At 34.0% G+C, this 20,268-nt stretch overlaps 2 protein-coding genes and 2 long non-coding RNA genes across 7 annotated transcripts; 2 read left to right on the forward strand and 2 right to left on the reverse strand.

Moving 5' to 3' along the window:
• Positions 1-2,025: 2,025 nt before the first annotated feature.
• On the forward strand, positions 2,026-15,632 carry LOC101260413 (histone deacetylase 15). Of its 4 annotated transcripts, none has more exons than XM_004235693.5 (18): positions 2,026-2,315; positions 7,113-7,417; positions 7,512-7,688; positions 7,835-7,949; positions 8,874-8,947; positions 9,147-9,222; positions 9,414-9,478; positions 9,868-9,923; positions 10,094-10,217; positions 10,300-10,425; positions 10,559-10,609; positions 11,989-12,057; positions 12,232-12,340; positions 13,346-13,425; positions 13,528-13,610; positions 13,708-13,753; positions 14,560-14,731; positions 15,334-15,632. In XM_004235693.5, exons 2-18 carry the CDS (start codon positions 7,136-7,138, stop codon positions 15,459-15,461), a joined length of 1,833 nt encoding a protein of 610 aa, XP_004235741.1. In that variant the 5' UTR covers positions 2,026-2,315; positions 7,113-7,135; the 3' UTR covers positions 15,462-15,632. The 4 variants fall into 4 exon arrangements, with proteins under 4 accessions (XP_004235741.1, XP_010318596.1, XP_010318595.1 ...); XM_010320293.4 differs by having other exon boundaries at positions 2,085-2,315; positions 7,188-7,417; XM_069295643.1 differs by having other exon boundaries at positions 2,090-2,315; positions 3,154-7,417.
• On the reverse strand, positions 14,857-15,337 carry LOC138347375 (uncharacterized). The gene is made up of 2 exons (XR_011220250.1): positions 15,121-15,337; positions 14,857-15,001 (listed from the first exon to the last, which is right to left on the reverse strand). It is a non-coding gene; the product is annotated as an uncharacterized lncRNA (long non-coding RNA).
• A 1,143-nt stretch (positions 15,633-16,775) lies between the features above and the next one.
• Positions 16,776-18,966, reverse strand: LOC101260117 (transcription factor MYBS1). Its single transcript, XM_004235692.5, has 2 exons — positions 17,619-18,966; positions 16,776-17,542 (listed from the first exon to the last, which is right to left on the reverse strand). Exons 1-2 carry the CDS (start codon positions 18,047-18,049, stop codon positions 17,074-17,076), a joined length of 900 nt encoding a protein of 299 aa, XP_004235740.1. The 5' UTR covers positions 18,050-18,966; the 3' UTR covers positions 16,776-17,073.
• Positions 17,902-19,246, forward strand: LOC138347374 (uncharacterized). The gene is made up of 2 exons (XR_011220249.1): positions 17,902-18,042; positions 19,042-19,246. It is a non-coding gene; the product is annotated as an uncharacterized lncRNA (long non-coding RNA).
• Positions 19,247-20,268: the final 1,022 nt, after the last annotated feature.

Consider the following 20,268-nt stretch of genomic DNA (forward strand, 5'->3'; position numbering starts at 1 on the left):
CTTGTCGGGTAAACTAAGCTTGTTTAGGTGATCGGAACTCTAGTAGTAGGATATTTGATGTCAAATCTTGTTCACAGCTCATCAGATTTTAAGAGCGGATATTACCAAATACTAGACAAAATTCTCTTTATCGTGTAGCTATAGATGTCTACGGGGAAGCTTATTGGTAGCAAAAGACAATGTGATTCTCCGATGTGCTCTATTTGGTTTTTCCTTGCCAATTACAAATCTATATAATCGCCTGGATTCATGAATTATTATGGAAGATCTTGCTTTAGAATGCAATTCATTGATATAGATGGATGACTGTTGTCTCTGTGCTATGTGCAGACTCCCCTTGTTGTTGTGTGATGCCATCTGAGAGCAAAAAAACATGGTTGTTAAAGTGTACCTACCGATGTGTTTGTTATTATAAAAACTGTGAGGACAAGCATCTTATCGAGAAATGGAAGTATAAATGGTGCAGATTTCCACCACTGACGCTTTGATTATGCAGTTTGGGCGTCTACAAACCACTTACTCTCCCCTTCTAATTAGTTTACATACATGATGTACCTCATTTCTAGAAGTTTATATCCTCTATATCTAGACTGAAAAGTATCCTGAGATTGACAGCTTAATTTATTTCCTCTGAAGAAAAGGTATTCAGCATCTTGTTCTTTTGAATTCTCAAAGTGGAACCGATACAAATTGGTGCCTTCGTTCTTGAGAACTAAGTAAGAAATTCACTTGTTTTTGAAGAAAGTATTTTCCATGAAAACCGAAAAAGTCCTTGGAATTGGGTTTTGGTGACTTTGGATCGTTCATGAATAAAAGTTGGTGTGATGAGTTGATATGTCATTTTAGTTAAAATGGATGGGGTTAAAGAGGAAACACATATTCAAGCTAGTTTTGTAACGCCAAGAATATACATAAATAGATTTTCAATAGTAGATGAGAAGTGCGACCTTTTTAGTTTGATATTTTTTTTCAATATCGTGTTTTTACAAATGAAACACAACCTACCTATGGTGAAATTGTCAATTACATATTTGAAACTATGCTAGTGTTTCATTACTTGCTAAAATTATTTTTTTCTTATTATTTACCATCTATATCAAGCAAGGATCTTAACACCTTGAATTTTTTTTTAACCTATTAAGTATTTGATTCTTTTAGATCCAAATCGGTCCTCTTCGTTTCATGACTCGTGCAGGAGTTATATTCTATGCCCTTGTGTATATTAGATGCAAATAATATTTCAATGTAAAAAGAATAGAATATGTGCTATACATAATGAAGTGAAAAAAATCCAACCACTTAGCAATTAGACTTGAGAGACTACGAAAATTTGGGTAAAACATGAAAATTCTTTTTTTGGTCTAATATACATGTGTCTATGCACGTAATATGGTTTAATATTAGGTAATCATTGAAAAAGATATATCATACTAAAAAAAATAGAGGAGTTGATAAGACCCCTATCACCCTGCATGCTTAAATATGTAATTTGATAATTGGAATTAGGATAAAAAATGTCTTTAAATTATGTGAAATTATAAATGGAAGACATTTTTGTTTCTTTCACATAGTTTAAAGACATTTTTAATCATTTCCCTTAATAATTTTATCACATTTTTGAATTTCTTATACATACATATAATTGTACAAGTTCCAGAAGCACACACGTCATCACCGATATGTGTATAATTTGAATTAATAACAAGACATTTCAAATAACTAAAATTTTAAATTACAACGCAATATTATATAATTTAACTATAAGTAACAACATAAATAATTTTTAAAATTAAAAAGATTTACTATAAAGGAATAGAAAGAAGTAACACATATTGAACCATTAAATATAAAATATGTTATTAAAAAAAGATTTAATTGACTTTCTAAATTTTATATATATATCACATAAATTGAAATAAAAAAAGTTTAGTTATTTACAATAATTTATAAAGTGTTACAAATTGTATTTTCATAAATCAAAAATAAAAAAAAATATAACCTCTTATGAAGTTCGCGAGGCGAAGTGTATTTACTATACTTTTTTTTTTCACATTTAAACAATGAGCTGACCGTGTCCTTTTCTTGAAATAAAAGAAAAACGGAAAAAGCCCTAGAAAAATAGCCTTCCCATTTATTACGTCATAAGTAAACTGTTCATCTTCCTCGCCGAACAAACCCTCTCTCGTTCTCCGTCATAGAAACGCTGAGACGAGACTTAAACTTGCAGTTCTACAGCTCCAAATCACAAGAAATTTCTTCGTTTTGTGCAGAAACATTCCAAGTTCGTGCCAACGCCTTTGGTCTGATTACAACAGGTATTTTATATTCATCGTAGCTGTTACCGTTAATGGTGCATTTATTTTGACCTTATAGTTAGTATTTCTCCCCTTGCTGCAACTACATTGCACTGTGGCTAACTTGGGAGATGCTTCATTTTCCGGTTCTACTTAATTAGTAAAATCTAAAATCGTAGAATTGTTTGTTATTAAACCAAAAATTGGTTAAGCCTGGTGTTGTGTATCTAAAGATTCGTATTGAGTTGGAACAGGGGTTAAATCATTTTGGATGTAATTTACAGAAGGCCTATGCATTTTTAGGGATAATTTCCCAATATTACCAACTTTTCCTTTCTTACACTCTGTCGAGTTACAAATAAATTACTATAGAACATAAAGAGAGCTAATACCCAGCCTGTCCATATCCTTCATATGCAAATTTTTTCTCTGAACAACTTCAGTTTGCATCTTGGCTGAAGTCAGTGCCATAATTCTAAATTTTATGCTTGTCAACTAGAGAAAGTTATTCTAAGTTATTTAAATTTCTAACGGGAAGTTCAACTACATAAAATTAGTGATTAGTAGTGTCTTTCTATCTTTTCTAGTTTGAAACCAAAGAAATCCATTGATGTCCTTTCAACTCTTTAGCATTAGTCAATGCTGATGTTTGTTGCAAATTGAAACAACTAGAAAAGTCTCAATTGCTGAATGGTATTGTTGATTAAAATATTCCATTAGTTGTGACTTTTATGTGCACCAATCTATTCTTTCTCAGTTGCTTCATGTTGTTGATTTTTGTTTATGTGTTCGTCTTCTTTTACTTCTTGGTTGTGCTACTTATTTTGATGGGTTATGAGTGAAGGATATATTCATATAGGAAAAACATGGAGTTGTATCTTATACAAAGGAGGGAGAAGTTGAACGACAAGAGCTTTTTGGAGTTTGTGAAAAAAAAAGTTGCGGAACAAGAATTATGAGCTTCATATTAGTTTTCTTTTTTGTTCTATAGAAATTCAGTTATTAGTTCATTAATAAAATATAGAAAACGACAAATTGGTCATATTTTAGTATTTAGGAGGTGAGCGTAAACTACAAATATGTCTTTTTTGGAACTTAGAACTTGCCGTTAGAAATTTAAATATATTAGCATGGTCTAAAGTGATTGTCCAAAAAAGGAGGTGAGCATAATATTGTAAACCATAAGGTTGGGTGGTGTTATGAAATCTAACCTGGAGGGTGGTTTATGAAATTATTCCTATTTTTGTTGGAATGATCTACCTATAGGTCCAATGTGAATACCATATAGTTTGGTTGTTAGGGAGCACAAATATTATGTGAGTTTAATGTATGTATTATGTAAATTTAGTGTTACTGGGCATTCAATTGCTGATATTACTTAAAAGGAAATTTGAACGTAACACTGAAAATGTTAAAAGATGTCAAAAAAGGAAAGTAATTAGTTCAACAACTTCAATAAAGCTATCATGTTAAAGAGTAGCAATACATGTAACTAATTAGAGGTGTAATATTTTTTTTCCCTTCAATCACATTAGGAGAAAACATACGCAATTATCAATATATTAGGAGAGAATGTGCGTGTGCATAACTAGAAAGTAAAACAAACTATTTGGTTTGTTTGCTTTTCATTAGTAGTATTTTATTCACATTATATATGTAAATAAAAAGGCTTCCATTTGGTGAATTAACAAGCATTGATAACCTGCAAGGAGGCAGGTGGTATGAGGATAGAGTACATGAAAGTGTAGAGTAACGCTCTCAGAATGAAGTAGATGTGGAATTTTCCAATGCTAATCAGATGCTATGGAAAAGGGTAATAAGTGGAAAATATGAAGGTGAAGAATTGAAGATGTGTGGTTGACTAAAGAAGTGACTACACCTTATGGATTTGTTTGTATCAATAAGAGGCATGTGTGATGAAGTTAAGAGTAATACAAAGATCAGTGTTATAGATGGAAGCAAGACAAGATTTTGGAAAAATGAATGGCATGAAAAGGGAAATCTAGAAGTATTGTTATTGACATATACAACACAATATAGTTCCGGGACAATAAAATACCATAGCAGAGTTATGGATAAATCAGGGTTGGAGCTTTAATTTCAGAAGACGATTTAATGACTGGGGAATAATAAGAATGGCAAAAATTTCAACATTGTCGAAGCTTTCTATTGGCTACAAACAATGGAAGATACTTTACAGTGAAGGGCATAGTAGAGATGAATTTAAAGTTAACTCAACCTATAGGTTGATTAGACAAACCCACTAACACACAATTGGCCATGAAAACTAATATGAAGCATGTTAACTTATAAAAAATTGCTTGATTCATATAGTTGTTGGCCAAAGAAGCCGCTTTCACTCAAGACAACTTGTTGAAAAGAGGGATAACCCTATGCTCTAGATGGTTTTCTTTGTGGGGAGACATTGGAGATAATGAACATTTGTTTGTAAACTACAAGTATACCCTACAATTATGGAGGATTTTTTTAAACCTCAAAGGCATCTCCTGGACCATGCCTAGGTAGGTATTATTAGAGGCTTTAAAAAGTTGGGAAGAAGAAGGGGTGAATGCAAATGACAGATGCAGATGGAGAATTTCCCCCGATGGACTATTTGGAAAGAAGGGAATTTAGGTGTTCTGAGAGCACTGAGAATAGTTTTCAAAGGTCAAATTAAACTGCAATGTTTTTCCTGTAATCAATTATTCTCCAATATAGACTGAAAAAAGTGAAAAAAGACATTTTGTATGCATGGTTTCAGTACAAACCATTATTGTTTTGTGGCATAATACAAAGTTACCTATTTCAAAAACATTATTTTTGTCTTATTTTTCTTCGTAAAAAGAAAACATTGTATATGTCAAATAATCAAACTACTATTTTAATTTGTTTTTAGATTCCACTTAATTGTATTACTCTGCAATTGCGATGCAATAAACATGAGATAACTTTGGTTTGGATTCATGGTTACCTCATTTACTTAATATAAAAACATCAAATGAGCGCGATAAACTATAAATTACACATGGGTTCATCTCAAAATTGCTTATGAGATTTTGCCACAACATATATAGCATTTTGCCATAACATATTTTTCTTTATTTATATTCTTTTACGATGGAAAGGAGGATGAGTAGGTTAGATGAAAAATTGAAATGAAGTTGATTGAAACTCACATTGGTACTTTCTCGAAAAGGAAAATAAGCTTGTTCAAGAAAGTAAATGAGCTTTAACTCCGACCGAAACAGATGCTGGCGTTTTTCCCTTTTCACCAAATGGAATACCATATTACTATGGTTCCACCAGTATAGGTAAAATAACTGATAATTTCTTCAATTTAAACTAGATGATAGTCGACGTGATTAGGGTCACGTGGGCAAATCAATGTCTTTGAGGCATTTGAAGACCTCTTTAAAAGAATTAGAAGCATTGGACAATAAAGTAAAAAGGTGAATACTAAGGTATAAGATCACGAACTCTCACTCAGAAATACTGCTAGATAAACACACGTTGTAGCAGTTGTTGACAAATAAGTTCTGGTTGGACAGAATTTTAAAAATAACAATAAGTGTTTCTTAAATCGAGCTACTCAAGTTTGATTTAAATGTTGCCAATTGTGCCAAGGTTAAAGATTTACAATTAATGTAACCAATTAGAGGTTTTATTTGGTTGGAGTTAACGAGATTTTTTCTTGAATCACATTAAGAGAATGTACGTGTAAATTTAAAATAGAACTTGCTATTTTGCATGTTCCCTTTCTCTCATGGCACAAATTAGCATTATACAAAAAGAGGACTATTTGTTCATAAAACATCCCGGGTTAGCAAGGTCCGAGGAAGGGTCTTAGTCCATGAGGTGTGTTGTAGACAACCTACCCTCGTGGTTGCTTCCATGACTTGAACCCGTGACTTATAGGTCACTCAGAGACAATTTTACCGTTTATTCAAGGCTCCCAATTTGAATTAATATTATATATGTAAATAACTTAAAAGGCTTTGGTATTTTTTCATTCATCTTACGCACTCTATTACTCATACAATGACACATGTCTATCCACTCAATCTTAATGATCAATAAGTAACCAAAAATTCAAACAGTACTTCAATCTCTACAGCTTTAACTAAGTCCATATGCAACATACTTGCTTTGGATATGACTTATCAAGAAAAAGAAGTGTTTATCTCAGTTCTCTCTCTTTCAGATATTTGTATGGTTTTGAACCTATTACAATTTTAATCCTTATACATAGATCTAGTGTTATGAATCTTTATGGAAGGATTGATTCACAGGGCGATATATAAATCAGCTCAATAAAGGGACGCTGAAACCTTAGAATTCATTAGAAGAGAGAACTCTGATCTCTTGATTTTTGTTGAATTATGACTTCCTGATTTATTCATCAAAAGTCCCTTTAAATAGGAGTCTTATTACATCAGGAAATCTAATTCTTATAAAAGTAGGAGACCTAAATCGTATTCCAAACTAATAACTATGACTTAACCTAATCCTTATAAAACTATGAAATATAAACCCTATTTGAGAATAATAAAGAAAGCTACTAAATAAATAATTAAATACTTAAATTAATGACTTCCAACACATCCCTAACATCTAGCTTTTGGAATTAAACAAACGTGTTAAACACTTTTTTTAGAAAGGTAACAGTGGTATTTATAGAAGCGTCGCATTAGTGTTTTAGGGAAGGACACACTAAAGTGTAATAGAAAAAGAGGGCTGCTTTGGCCTTTGCAGTTTGTAAAATTAGAAGTTTTTGTCCAAACTTTATGGCTGCTAATTAGTATTTGATATTTGTTATAGATGATTGTGATCATTGTGGAGAAATGATCTTAGTGCAAAAATGTGTTACTAATTCTGAAGGCAATGAGATCTCAGAATCATCTAAAATGAGCAATTTAACTGGTGGAAAGACTGAAACCAATCTTCCAAATCAATCGGGAGTTGCTCTATGTCAAGATTTAAATGGAAGATTAGACGGGGTTGGCTCCGCGGTTGTTTGTGATTATACTTGTCATAATGATGGACAATCTGGGGAGGTGTCACAACTTGGTACTAGAGACTCAGATGGGATCTCTGGTTTGAATGCTGATCCAGCTGCTATAACTGTGAGGAGCTGCTATTAGCTCATTTTGTATATTTCACTGATTTTGAAGGTGTGCATCTGATGATTTCTTATTAGAACTTTGTTGTCAACTTCAGAAAAGTGCTAAGCACGAAAGTGATATGACCTTGGAGGATATGTATAATGCTCGGTATAATTTTGACGAGGATGATGATGACAGTGACTGGGAACCATCAGAAAAGCAAATAGAAGTTCTGAAGTGGTTCTGTGTCAATTGTTCAATGATCAATGTCGAGGATGTTGGCAATTGTGAAGTAAGTTGTTTATCTTTTTGGCTGTTCTCTTTGTGGTCGTTCAGCCTTCCAGTCTCCTGTTTTTAAAGCTAAATTAATTCAGAAGTTTTCACTTACTGTTGAAATTATACATTCCATGGTTTATTAATAGAATACTGCCTATGCAGGTATGCGGAGAACACAGAGAATCTGGGATACTCAGGCATGGATTTTTTGCATCTCCATATCTGCCTGTAGAAGATATCAACCAAGATGAATTGCCTGTAACTGAAGATTCTGAAGGTTGGTAGTAATTTTACATTACAGAACATTATATTTGCGCTTTTGATTGATTAATAAATGAATTTCTCGTGCAATGAACGGTATTGTGTATATTTGAAGTTCTATCCCGATATACAAAATATGCCCATACGAAAGAATTTGCAACTTTCATAGCACATAGGATAGTCACAGGGAATATAGCTGTGAATGACCGTGAATTGATCCTGCCCAATATTGTAACGCTGTTTGTTGCTTCCATTTGGTTTACCCCCTTTTCAGATTACCCATGGCTGCAAGAAAAAGTCAAATATTTGGAAATGTAGAATAGAAGTTCAAAATCTATGAGTTAGCTTATATCATAATCTCATAGCCAGGAGTCACTGTTTCGAAATACCTCTAGAATAATGTAGTTGGTTCACCCATGTATAACTACAGTATTTTCAAAAATGATGACCCAGTAATTACTCCTGTTGCACTGGCAGAAGTTCTTATTTACCAAACAAAAGCTATGTAATATGTATATTCGTTGACTCAAAGCAGATATGTATCTAAATTTGAAAAAATATCTAGTCACATGGAAGCCAAAGCCAAGGTTCGTTGATAGTCAATTGAGGGGAATATGTGAAGGTAAGGAGTAAAAATCTTAGCACAACGTAAACAAATGACATTTTATTTATTATATCTGATAATTTTGAGTCTCACAAATGTTTGGTGGATGAACAGCCGTAGGTGATTTATTGGAAGTAAACTCCTTAATAATGTGAGCAGACTTACTACTTCTAATTACTCTTACTCATAAAACACATTCTTTCTTCTTTTCCAATGATGCAGGTCTATTGCCAGTTTTTACTATGTTTATTTGTTTGTTGTGCTATATAGTATATGACCTTTCTCTTTTTCGTTTGTTTTGGCATAAATAGTATATTGATTTTTCTTCTACTGTAGATTCATGCAAGCAAAGTTCTTTATCATCCTCCACTGCTGTAGGGTTTGACGAGAGGATGTTGCTTCACACAGAAGTATGGTATTTCTTCAATTTATTATCTTGTGTGTTAGTCTTTTATTGATTGTCCTTGTGCCTTGTCTAGTCGTAACAATGAATAAATTTTTTAAAAGAATTGAATTGTTCTTGCATTTTGTTTTGGATATTAGTTATTGAATACCAATTTCCTGTTATTGATGGAGATATTATTTATGGGTTCTCTTTTGATTGAAAAGGTCGTATTGAAGTCTCATCCACATCCTGAGAGACCAGACCGTCTTCGAACCATTGCAGCTAGCCTTGCAACAGCAGGTTTTCTTCAATTCTCCTTATCTCCGGGCCTTAGAGAACATTGCAGTGGTAGCCTAGTATTGTCATATGGGGCATCCACACTTCGTGTGAAGTTTTAGAAGATTCAAGTGGTTTATAATGCCTAAAATCTATGATGTCCAGTTCGTTGAAAAATGATTGTCTAATCTTTCGCTTTTCTTTGACATGATAAGGTATATTCCCAGGGAAGTGCCATCCCATTCCTGCAAGAGAGATTACTAGGGAAGAACTCCAGATGGTGAGTTGCTGTCAAGTTTCAGTTGTGTTGTGGATAATTGGGTCTGCTATGTGCTGTATACAACATTACTTGAAATTCTGTGCTAGTGTCTTCTCTGAGACCCCTTGGTAATGCAATCAGAGAAGATGCTAGACTTTTGCACGCATATTTTCTCAAATTTTCTAGATACTGCTATTCAGAGGTGACTAGCTGTTTATCTTCTCTTCTTTCTTTTTTTTTTTCAATTATAAAGGTTGGTTAAGTGCACCCTATCTACCTCTAACCGACAAAAAATAGTATTTTTACTAGTATTATATACAAAAAGACAGAGGAGGTGATATTCTTTACTTCTAGATTTTTATTTTTTTTTAGTTTCTTATGTATTAATTCTTATATATTTGGACCTTTAGATACACTCAGAGGAAAATATTGAAGCCGTTGATAACACCAAGCGTATGCATGCCAGGTTTGAGAATATTGATTATTTACTTTCCATTTTTTTCAATCAGGCATCATTTGCTTTTCATTCTTATTGGTTTTTGTTTTTGTTTAAGGACATTATTGAACTGGGACTACCCACCTGTAATAGAAAAACCTTCAGTATTTATCTTGATCAAGAGCTTTTTAAAATGGCAGTTATTTCACACCTGATACCTATGCAAATGAATATTCAGCATGTGCTGCCAGGCTTGCAGCAGGTTTATGTGCTGACCTTGCTTCAGCAATTTACTCTGGATGCGTCAAAAATGGTTTTGCTCTGGTAAGAATTCACATTTGATTATGCATTCTCCATATAAGAAGGAAAAACCACCCTGATATTTTCTTTGTAAATGGTGAGTTAGGTTCGTCCTCCTGGCCACCATGCTGGTGTGAAACAGGCCATGGGCTTCTGTCTCCACAACAATGCAGCAATTGCTGCATCAGCAGCTCAGGCGGCTGGTGCAAAGAAGGTGTTAATAGTTGATTGGGTATTTACCGGCGCTCTATGTTTATCCTCGATTGCTTGATATTTCTGTTATCCTGGGATATTTAACACATGCGATACACGTGAAATGCAAAAGTTGTGACCTAATTTATGATTTCTTTTCTCACGCCTTGTAGGATGTGCATCATGGGAATGGCACACAAGAAATATTTGAGAGAAGCAAATCGGTAAATGAATTGCTAAACTAAGTGTTGTGTTATGATCAATCTTTCTGCAGAACACTGAGATGGATCTTCATATTATAAGGGAAATCCTGGTCTCATAATTATGAAAGAAAAGAAAAAAAAGAGAAAGGGGAACTCCTGGTCTTGCCTTTTGTACCATGTCATGTTTATTGCTGATTTAGTATATGTTTATGTTGCAGTATATAGCTATGGAGTTAAACAAACTCTACGGGATATCCCCTTACTTTCCTTTGATACCGTCTTTGTCCTAGTTATGTACATATTTTGATTAGAAAAATAGGCTAATAAATTTATCTTTATATTCTTAACAAAAGCAAAAGACGACGACAAAGGCGGGGATAAGAATTTGTATAGACTACCTAAGGTGGGAGAGATGAGTGCTCGAGACCTAGCCCAAATGAAGTGCGTCTAAGACTAGGAAGACAATGTATTGGTTGACAGATCCATAAACTTTTGAATGAAGACGGGGACAGAGACATTGTGCTAGGTGCTTAAAGCACTCGGAGATTCGGTGGTAGTATGAGTATTGTTGATGCATAAAGGTTGAGGAGGTTAAAGGTGCTATTTATAGGATGAGTAGGCTAGGAGAGACTGGGTCAAGACGAGATCCCGATGGAATTTTGGAAGTGAACAGGCCGAGCGGGTTCATACTGTTAAGCCACACTATGAGAGTTTGGGTGGAAGTGGTGGAGATGAGGGTAGGAGTGTGTTTATTTCTAAGAACCAGTTCGGACTCATGCCTGGGCGGTCTATTACAGAAGTCATTCACCATGTGAGTCTGACTGGTGGAGCAGTACAGCTAGGAAGATTTGGAGGTTGCGGATTAGAATTGACGATTAGGTGGAAGTGGAGTGTTGTCTTGCTTGCTAGATAGGCTTGGGTGAAATTTTACACATGGATGAAATTTTACACATTGTACCTGTTACTCGTTTCATGCAAGATTAGCAGTATTCCCAAGGGTCTTTCAGAAACAAATTCTCTACTTCCACGAGGTAGAGATAAGGTCCGTGTACGCTCTATCCTCCCCAGTGCCCACCTGTGGGATTTTATTGGGTACATTGTTGTCGCATTTTTTTTAGGGAAAGGGTTAATTGAAGTATTGAAAATCCTGCAACGTTTAATGATTAGTGAAACAATCTATATCATGGTTTGTATTTGAATTATAAAAGTTAATGTGAATTTACTCTGAAGAATTGTATTTCCAAACATTTTGACACATCCTAAAATGAGATTGTTTATCACATTACGTTGATATGTGTACCACGGAGTGTGTTATAACAAATTTCTCGAACACAGCATTTTTGTTGTTTGGTTGGGAGAAGTTCTTTAAAACTAAATGTTGTGGTTCTATTACTGAGCAGGTTTTGTATATATCATTGCATAGACATGAGGGTGGAAGATTCTACCCTGGTACAGGAGCTGCAGATGAGGTACTTATTCATTATACTCACCTTCTCTGGTGGTTTGGTTAGACTCAGATTTAATTCATTTTTGTCTCTTTATGAAAAGGGCATCCACAAAATCACGATTTTTAGGAGTTTTGCTTTTAAGTACATTCATTTGAGATGCATTTGGATGCCATAGTTTATTTTCCTTTTCCACAGGTTGGTTCTATGGGTGCAGAAGGATACTGTGTGAATATTCCTTGGAGCCGTGGGGGAGTGAGTGACAATGACTACATTTTTGCATTTGAGCAAGTCGTGCTTCCCATAGGTAGGTATTCTATTTCTCTATGAAGAAATTTAAAAGAAACAGAGCTTTACTAAAATGAAACAATGAATAAACTTGCCCAAAAATAAAGTGAAGATACTTGGAAGCAGTGATTAAGTGGAGATCTTAGCTGTGATTATATATATCTCTTGCATATGCCAAAGTAAAATCTCCCTGATTGCAGAGCAATTAGGCATGTTCTGCTCCTTTTTCAACAGTTTATGACTGGGATGCCAAAAGCTAAGTCCTTGGAGAAAATGGACACCAACAAAGACAAATGAACTTGTGCAGAATGCCTTTACCTTACCTTGTTTCAAAATAAAATATTGGAACTTATTGATTAATGGAACCCATGCACATTTTCATCACAATTGGATATGAATGTAATATGTGCCTTGGTGAGATTTTATCAGTGTATTTATGGTGTGAGGAGCATTGCTAATTTACTAGGTTTAGTTTGGTTGTCAACGAACTGAAATACTCTCCCTTGCTTGGGTTTGAGACCAGAAATGTGATTAAGCTCACTTAGGCAGGAGGATGAATAAACTAGATTTGTGAGGAATATTACATGAAAATGGCAACACTATGCATTTTCTCAGATAAAATAAGAACTTTTGAAGGTCTGGAAAGACCCAATCATGTGATGCAAACCTCACTTTTATTATTGTACTTTTGGTGTAAGAGAGTAGATACTATGCTGCATTGGTGGTTAGATTGTTGGTCGCTTAGCAATATACGTGTTGTATGCAACCTTCCTATTAAATGCCATCTCGGTGAGCAGTAAAATTATTTATCAAATTCTTGACCTTCTGTTTGTTCATCAAATTCTTTTCTTATATTGTTCAACAACACTATTTGCATTATGCAGGTAAAGCTTGTTTCTTAGTGGTTGGTTATTCTTACGTCTCCTTGATTTATTGTTCTTATGAACTTATCTAGTTCTCTTTAGAAAATAGGAAAAAACAAGAGAGTGACTTCATTAACTTCTCTCTTTCCATGTTGTTGCAGCTTTGGATTTCAATCCAGACTTTACTATCATTTCAGCAGGATTTGATGCTGCTAGGGGTGACCCCCTTGGCTGCTGTGACGTAAGGATTTTTCTAGTGTCGACTAGTTTAATAATGTACTCATTTCTTCCTCTTATATGTTGCCTATGCTATTTTGTGTTACCTTTTGGATCGTCTTTGCAGGTAACTCCTGCTGGTTATGCATCAATGACTCAGATGTTGAGTGCATTGTCAGGTGGAAAATTGCTTGTTATTTTGGAAGGCGGGTCTGTATCTTCTCTTTGCTCTTTTGTCTTGGCTCTTAAATCAAAGGGAACTGGTGGTTTATATGTTTGCTTGTGTTTGAATGACTATGTTTTGCAGCTACAATCTTCGCTCAATTTCATCATCAGCTACAGCAGTGATTAAGGTAACTCTAGTTTATGCAGAGGCAGTGGATGGTGGACTAGGATATACTGATGAAAAGGGCATGTAAAATACTTAATGTTGGAAGAAAAAAAAGAACTTTCAGTGCGTCCCTTCAAAACTTAGAGTTGGAAACAAGGCAAAAGAACTGGCAGTATCAGGAGAGTGTTTTTATCAGTATGTAAACCTCCAGTTTCAAGTACATGAGGGATTACAGATTTAAGTAAAACAACCAAGCCAGATGTTGTTCCCCTAGACCTACCTCGCTTCTATCATAACTATCACTACTAAGTCCAGTGTGATGAATCTTTCAACTGCTGCCACTGATGCATGCCTATTGCAATGGGTATAGGTTCTTGGTCAGCACTAGTGTCTTGATATTAATGGTCATCTTTTTGAGTTGCTTTGACCTTTTTCTTGTTTTGTTTTTCCTAATAAATTGCTCTCTGCATCAAAAAGCATATTTGAAATCCTGGCCGAGTAATGTAGGGCAAACTTTTTTTAGTTCTCAAAGTCTTTGCTGTGCATATTCACACCTTCTTGGAGCAATTGATGAATTTTCAAGCATTTGTCAAAGATAAAAGTTTTACTCTTCTCTACCAGGGGGACGATCCACTTAGTATCTTTTTCAGTTCGTTTCGGTAGCAGATAACCTGTAAAGTTATTATAATGACTAGAACTATTTCAATCGTGGTGAAGTGGAAACTCCTGAACATTTTTTGTTCCACAGTTTTATCCTTCAAACTGCCGGGGTATGCAGAAGTTTGATTGTTTTCTCTAATAATGTATGATGTTGTCCTTTCTTTTTAGGTCTTGCTTGGTGAAAGTCCAGTGATTGACATAGACAAAGCTGTACCTTCCAAAGCTGGACTGCGAAGTGTTTTGGATGTTCTAAAGATTCAGATGAACTTCTGGCCTACACTGGAGGCAAACTTCACTAAATTGCATTCGCAGTGGGGATCCTATGCTTTTCAGGACACAAGTGAGTTTCTTGAATTTTCTTTGGGGAGTAATAGTCCCTATTTTATCTTTCTGCCTCTAGTTTTGATGATATGGTTAGTTCTCTCTTTTAACCTTATGGATTTTCTCAAATTGGTCCTGTCAATCCGTGTTAACTATTTAACTATGCAAGTGTGCAACTAGTCAAAAGTTTCAGCCGACTTTTGAGAAATATACAATGATTCTAAGACCTTAAGTAAAAAAGTGATATACTAGCTGAAATGAAGCTGACATCTTGTACACTATTGTCACCCTGCAAGCAAAGTGAGGTAAAATTTCATCAAACTATGAAGCTGACTGACCATGTAACATCAAAAATATTTTGAACTTTGATGATGATAAAAGATCAAATTCAACACCATATTGAGTTACCTGCACTTGGGCAGTAAAAATATGGTCCAGTAGACCAGCTTCAGCTCTCTTGCTTTATGCATGTTAGCTGATGAATTTTTGATGCTCGGACAATAATGAATTCGAGGACAGTCAACTTTTTATAAAGAAATCCTTTAGACACAAAATTCTGCATTGGTGCTGTGGAGGATTGGACTTCTAGTGTATTGAACTATATCCTTGCTGGTAATGCAGGAGAACAGAGTAAAAAAAGACGCAGGACTGGTTTACCAATATGGTGGAGATTGGGACGAAAGAGGCTGTTGTATCGCGTACTGTCCAAGCAGCTGCGTGCAAAGTCCTCTTGTAATTTTTCTTGTTGATGTTGATCCTTGTTGTAAGCTAAAGGCATTAGGTCTAGACTGTTGTTGTTTTGTAAGCCTGCCCTACTGTTCCTTTTTTTCTTGTTTTGTTTAGTCATTGTACCTCTAACTAAATCTCTCCCTGGACGTTCTCGGATGGTAGTTATCTTGCAGTGTTCTATTTCTAATCCATCAACGTGCGTACGAGTTATTATGGTTTAATAAAAATAACAACAATCTCATAAGTGGGTAAGGTAATGGTAGGATGAACAAATACTGTATCTGTATCTGAGAGTGATAGTATACCCGCTGTTTGAAATAAAAGTAATGGAATTGTAAGAAAATAAGACAGTGAAATAGCAAAATACAAAACTGAGGCAGCATTTAGTGGTATAGAATGAAAGAACTTGCCTTCTTGTGTCCATTCATGTAACTGTCAACAATTAGAGTCGTTGCCATTGCTGTTGGTGGAATTGAAATGTAGAAATAAAATAGAATGTCGAGTTTTATAGTTGAACTAAAGGTGACAAATATCTTCAAGACCATTACCCCTTTCCCTGATCTAAAAGGCAACCCTCGCATGCTAAACGTCGCCGTTCAATAGGTTATAAACTGGAGTCCAAAATTAAAAAGGCAACAATTTTTTTGAAAATTTCAAAAAAACAACTCAATTAATTATGATGTCAAAGGGGTAACTTTTTCTAGCGGTTTAAAATTAGGTTTTCTGGAATAAGGCTCAAATACTCACGAGTCTTACAAGGCTCGTAAGACTCAGCCTCCTTTGAGCGGGTTTAGAGTTTTGGATTTAGGTTCAGTAATACTTAAAAATTTTATAGTTTTAGGGAAATAAAATCTAAATTTTAACAAATAGTATCTGGGATTTTTTTTTTAAAAAAAAGTAACACTTAAAAATTGATTTGCAGTATTATAACAATCCAAAAAAATAAAATGTATTATATATTTTCAAGAGAAGGTTCCTCTCTCTTCTTTTTTTCCACATAACATTCATTTGTTTTTTTCCCCACAATCATGTGCCACTGTTCCCTATTGGTGGATTTTGCGTTTAGGACACTCTCTCTATTCTTCCCGGTTCTTGAAACTGGAAAGATAAACCAAAAAAATCCCTTTGGCTTTAGGCTAACTTTTTATAAGCTAGTTAAACTAACTCATAAATAGTTTGATTTATAAATCAATAAAATATTCAAGCATAACTATAATTTTTAAGGCTTCTAAGCACTTTTCTAACTGTTATGTTCTTGATATTTTTATAATCTATTTAAAATATAACTTTTTTAATAATATAAAAAAATAAGAAGTAATCATTTATCATCACCCTTTTACAAAATAGTATAATTGCATTTATGGAATTTTCAACACCTAAGTTTATTATCTTACTTATGTAAAAGAATTGATGAGCAATTGAGCATCCCTTAAAACATCCAAACATACTAAACTCTAATATTTACAAATTTCTCAATAAGAAAGAAATTAATTGAGAGAATTTTGATACTTAAAAACAAGCCATGAGCCTTTGAAAATTCAGTTTCCAAGAGAAAGCTCAAAAGCATTTATGATATACTAACTCTATTGAAATTTAGAAAGAAGAAAATGCAGTTATATGTGCACCATTCATTTACTGGTGCATGGGGGGTGGCGGCGGTGGTATAGGATATGCAAGTGGAAGTACATAAGGAGGATGGTGTCCATGAGGAAGCATAACCGGTGTTCCGACGGCTGAGGCGAGGTGGCTTGGCGGTGCAGCGACGGGGTGACCCATCGGAGCACCGTACATGCCCATACTATGCATATTGGGTTGGGTTCTGTGCTTGACTGAGGGTCCAAGTGCAGCTGGATTCGATGGATTAGGATTCACCTGTTGGCCTGTGATTGGAGCTTGATGAGTTGAAACGTCTCCTCCATTATTGATACTTGTAATGTCGTGAATACTTGACCTTCTTCTATCTCTATTCATGGAATTCAAACGAATAAAGTATTTCTGGGCATGACTAGCTACTTGTGTTGGTGTTCGAGATATCACAAAATTCCTTGAAATACTTCTCCAATCTCCTTTCCCAAATTTGTCTAAACCTAGCAAAAACAACCTGTAAATTCAAAATTAGTCAAAATTAGGTTTCATTACCATTAGATTTTAAACTGTTTTCGCCTTAAAATTTTTACCTATGTTCTTCTTCAGTCCACGGTATTCCTTTTCGTCTCTCTTGTTCAGACCTAGAATTTCCTTTTCCACCATGCCCAATCGGGTCATGGTTCGTACCTGAAAATCCATTTGCATAACCACAATTGGACCGCCGCCCATCCACTGACCCAGGATATCCTAGATTTACTTCTTTCGTTGAAGAGGACGAAGCTTCTTCTCCTTTGTAATTGGGTATTGGAACTTGTCCTGCTTCAATGGCTGCAACATCTTCCAAAAGTAGCTGGTAATGTTCCTTAAGCTCATCAATGGTCTTTGTGGGGACCATAGAAGCAAACTGCTCCCATTGCTGTTCAGAATCTTCAACCCAGTGCTGTGCAATGGCATTCTCAAAAGCTTTTTCTTCTTCTCTGCTCCACACTACTGAAGATGATGATGAATCTGAAGGTGACATTTCTAAATCTCTTTCTTGTTTCAATTTTTTAGTTCAATTTGGGGAAAATTGCATCTAATCTTCAGTTTGAAAGAAAGAAAGCAAGAAAATAATAATAACTCTAGTAGGGAAGAAAAAGAAAGTGGGGAGGGGTATCAAATGTATTAATGGTGAAGGACCACTTTGAGGTTGAAGTGATGGGCTGATTTGTCACCTTCATACAAAGTCATGCAAACTAAATTACAAAAAGTGAAAACCCAATTCTATTTCTACAAATAATTATTTTTCACTTACTTAAAAGAGTCCGTAGAGATTCTATTATTAAAATTAAAATTCTTATGATAAAATATTGATCAAAGTTTACAAAGACTCTATACGTATAAAGCTGACAAAAAGGTGGGCAAAAGAACAAACAGAAAAGGGGAAAGAGGAAAATATGGGAAGGTAGTGTAGAAAATTTACCAACTTTTAATCCAGCGGTAAAATCTTTACTAGTTAATAGAATGGAAACTATGGAATATACAATGATTAAAAGGGTGGAATAATAAAAATAAAGAAACATAAAAGTTTAAAAAAAGGGTATCTATTTCATCATTAAAATGAAAAAAAAAAAAAAAAAGTGGCATCTTATTAGTAGCAATGATTGAATGGGTGAATGGCAATAAGAGGTTCCATACAAAATCTTGTAGCAAATTTGGGCCACGCACTGTTTGCCCTCGTGATTCTAGGAATAGTACTAAGGACTTAGAAGGGGCAAATCGTGATTAATTTTAGAATGAATTTATTCAATATTTGATTAAGATAAAATTGTAAAATAATTTATTTAAGAAGTAGTTGTTTAAAAGTTTTAGTACATTGAGAAGAAAATAATGATTCGGAAATAATTAATTATAATAGAACTCGTTCTTAATGAAATGAGTATAGGATTAGGATATACTAGAGATAATAATATTGTTATTGACTTTAATATTATTTAATTCTTTATTTTGTAATCTTTTGACCTATTGTTTCAGTAATATTAGGTTAATAATGGTGGGTGGGAAGAAGCAGGATTGGAGTCAAATTATTTAAAACATTAATTGCAACTTTGCAAGTAATCAAAGATCTAATTATGTACTGATCAAGAATGTATGATAAAATGATAATCACGTGCCAATTTGCTTTAACTTTTGGTTAAACAGATCCAATTCTTGTGTTCTTTCTCCGAAATCAACGATCGTATAGAAATTAATTTTTTATATATAGTCATTATTCTAATATTAAATCATCTTCAAGAGTAGTTGATCCACAATTCAAAACATGAGTGATAATTTTTTTATTAATAATATAAGACTTTCAATATAATAAAATTTAAATTTGCGATGACAAAAAGAAAATTCATATGATACTTTAATTATGTCCATAGTTAAAGGTTCTAACGTTTGAACTCTATTGATTTATGTATTCCACCAGAAAGAAGGATGGATTGAATGTAAATTAAAATAATAATTTGTATTTAATTTTAAGAATTATTATTTCTTATTTCATTAATCAAACAATAATTTATAAAAAGACCTGGATTAGTAATTCTGTTTGAGAAAGTGTTGCTCAGACAGTAGCACAAGGGTGTGGGGAAAGAATTTTGAGTAATGATTTTTCCCAGAATTTGTCACTTTTTGTCTTTCAACCTCTTATTCATGTACCTACGTGGCTTTTTCTCCTTCTCTAATTCATGTAAAACTATGTCCATCTTGTCAATAAGAAGATGTGAGTAAACAAACATAAACAATCAAAAAAAGTTTGAATTAAATAAAATAAAAAAGGAGTTGCGCCAATGAGTTGTCTAGTTTATGTCTTTTTTCTCTTTCTATGATAAGAAAAAGAAAATTTTATGTCTGGAATTTGGATATTACAAAATAAATATGCAGAGTTTCATTTTCATAAAAGGAAATAATTTGAACTATGATATTTCAATATGCAATGGAGTCTTGAATGATTGTATATATTAGCCTCAAGTCTATGTCACACTTCCATCATTTTCATACGGAAAATATGTCTGGTTGTTATCTTGTAAACTTATAATAATAATAATAGTTATTACAGTTACGCATCACTTTTGTATCAGTTGATTATAGATTCATATGTTAATTATAATAATATATTAAAATAAGACCAAAGTACTAACAATGTGTTCAACATCAACGCACTAACCAGATTCAAAACTTATAATTAACGGATAAAAAATTCTTTGCTTTTGGTGC

Source organism: Solanum lycopersicum, chromosome 3 (assembly GCF_036512215.1).
Source record: "Solanum lycopersicum chromosome 3, SLM_r2.1".
NCBI lineage: Eukaryota > Viridiplantae > Streptophyta > Magnoliopsida > Solanales > Solanaceae > Solanum > Solanum lycopersicum.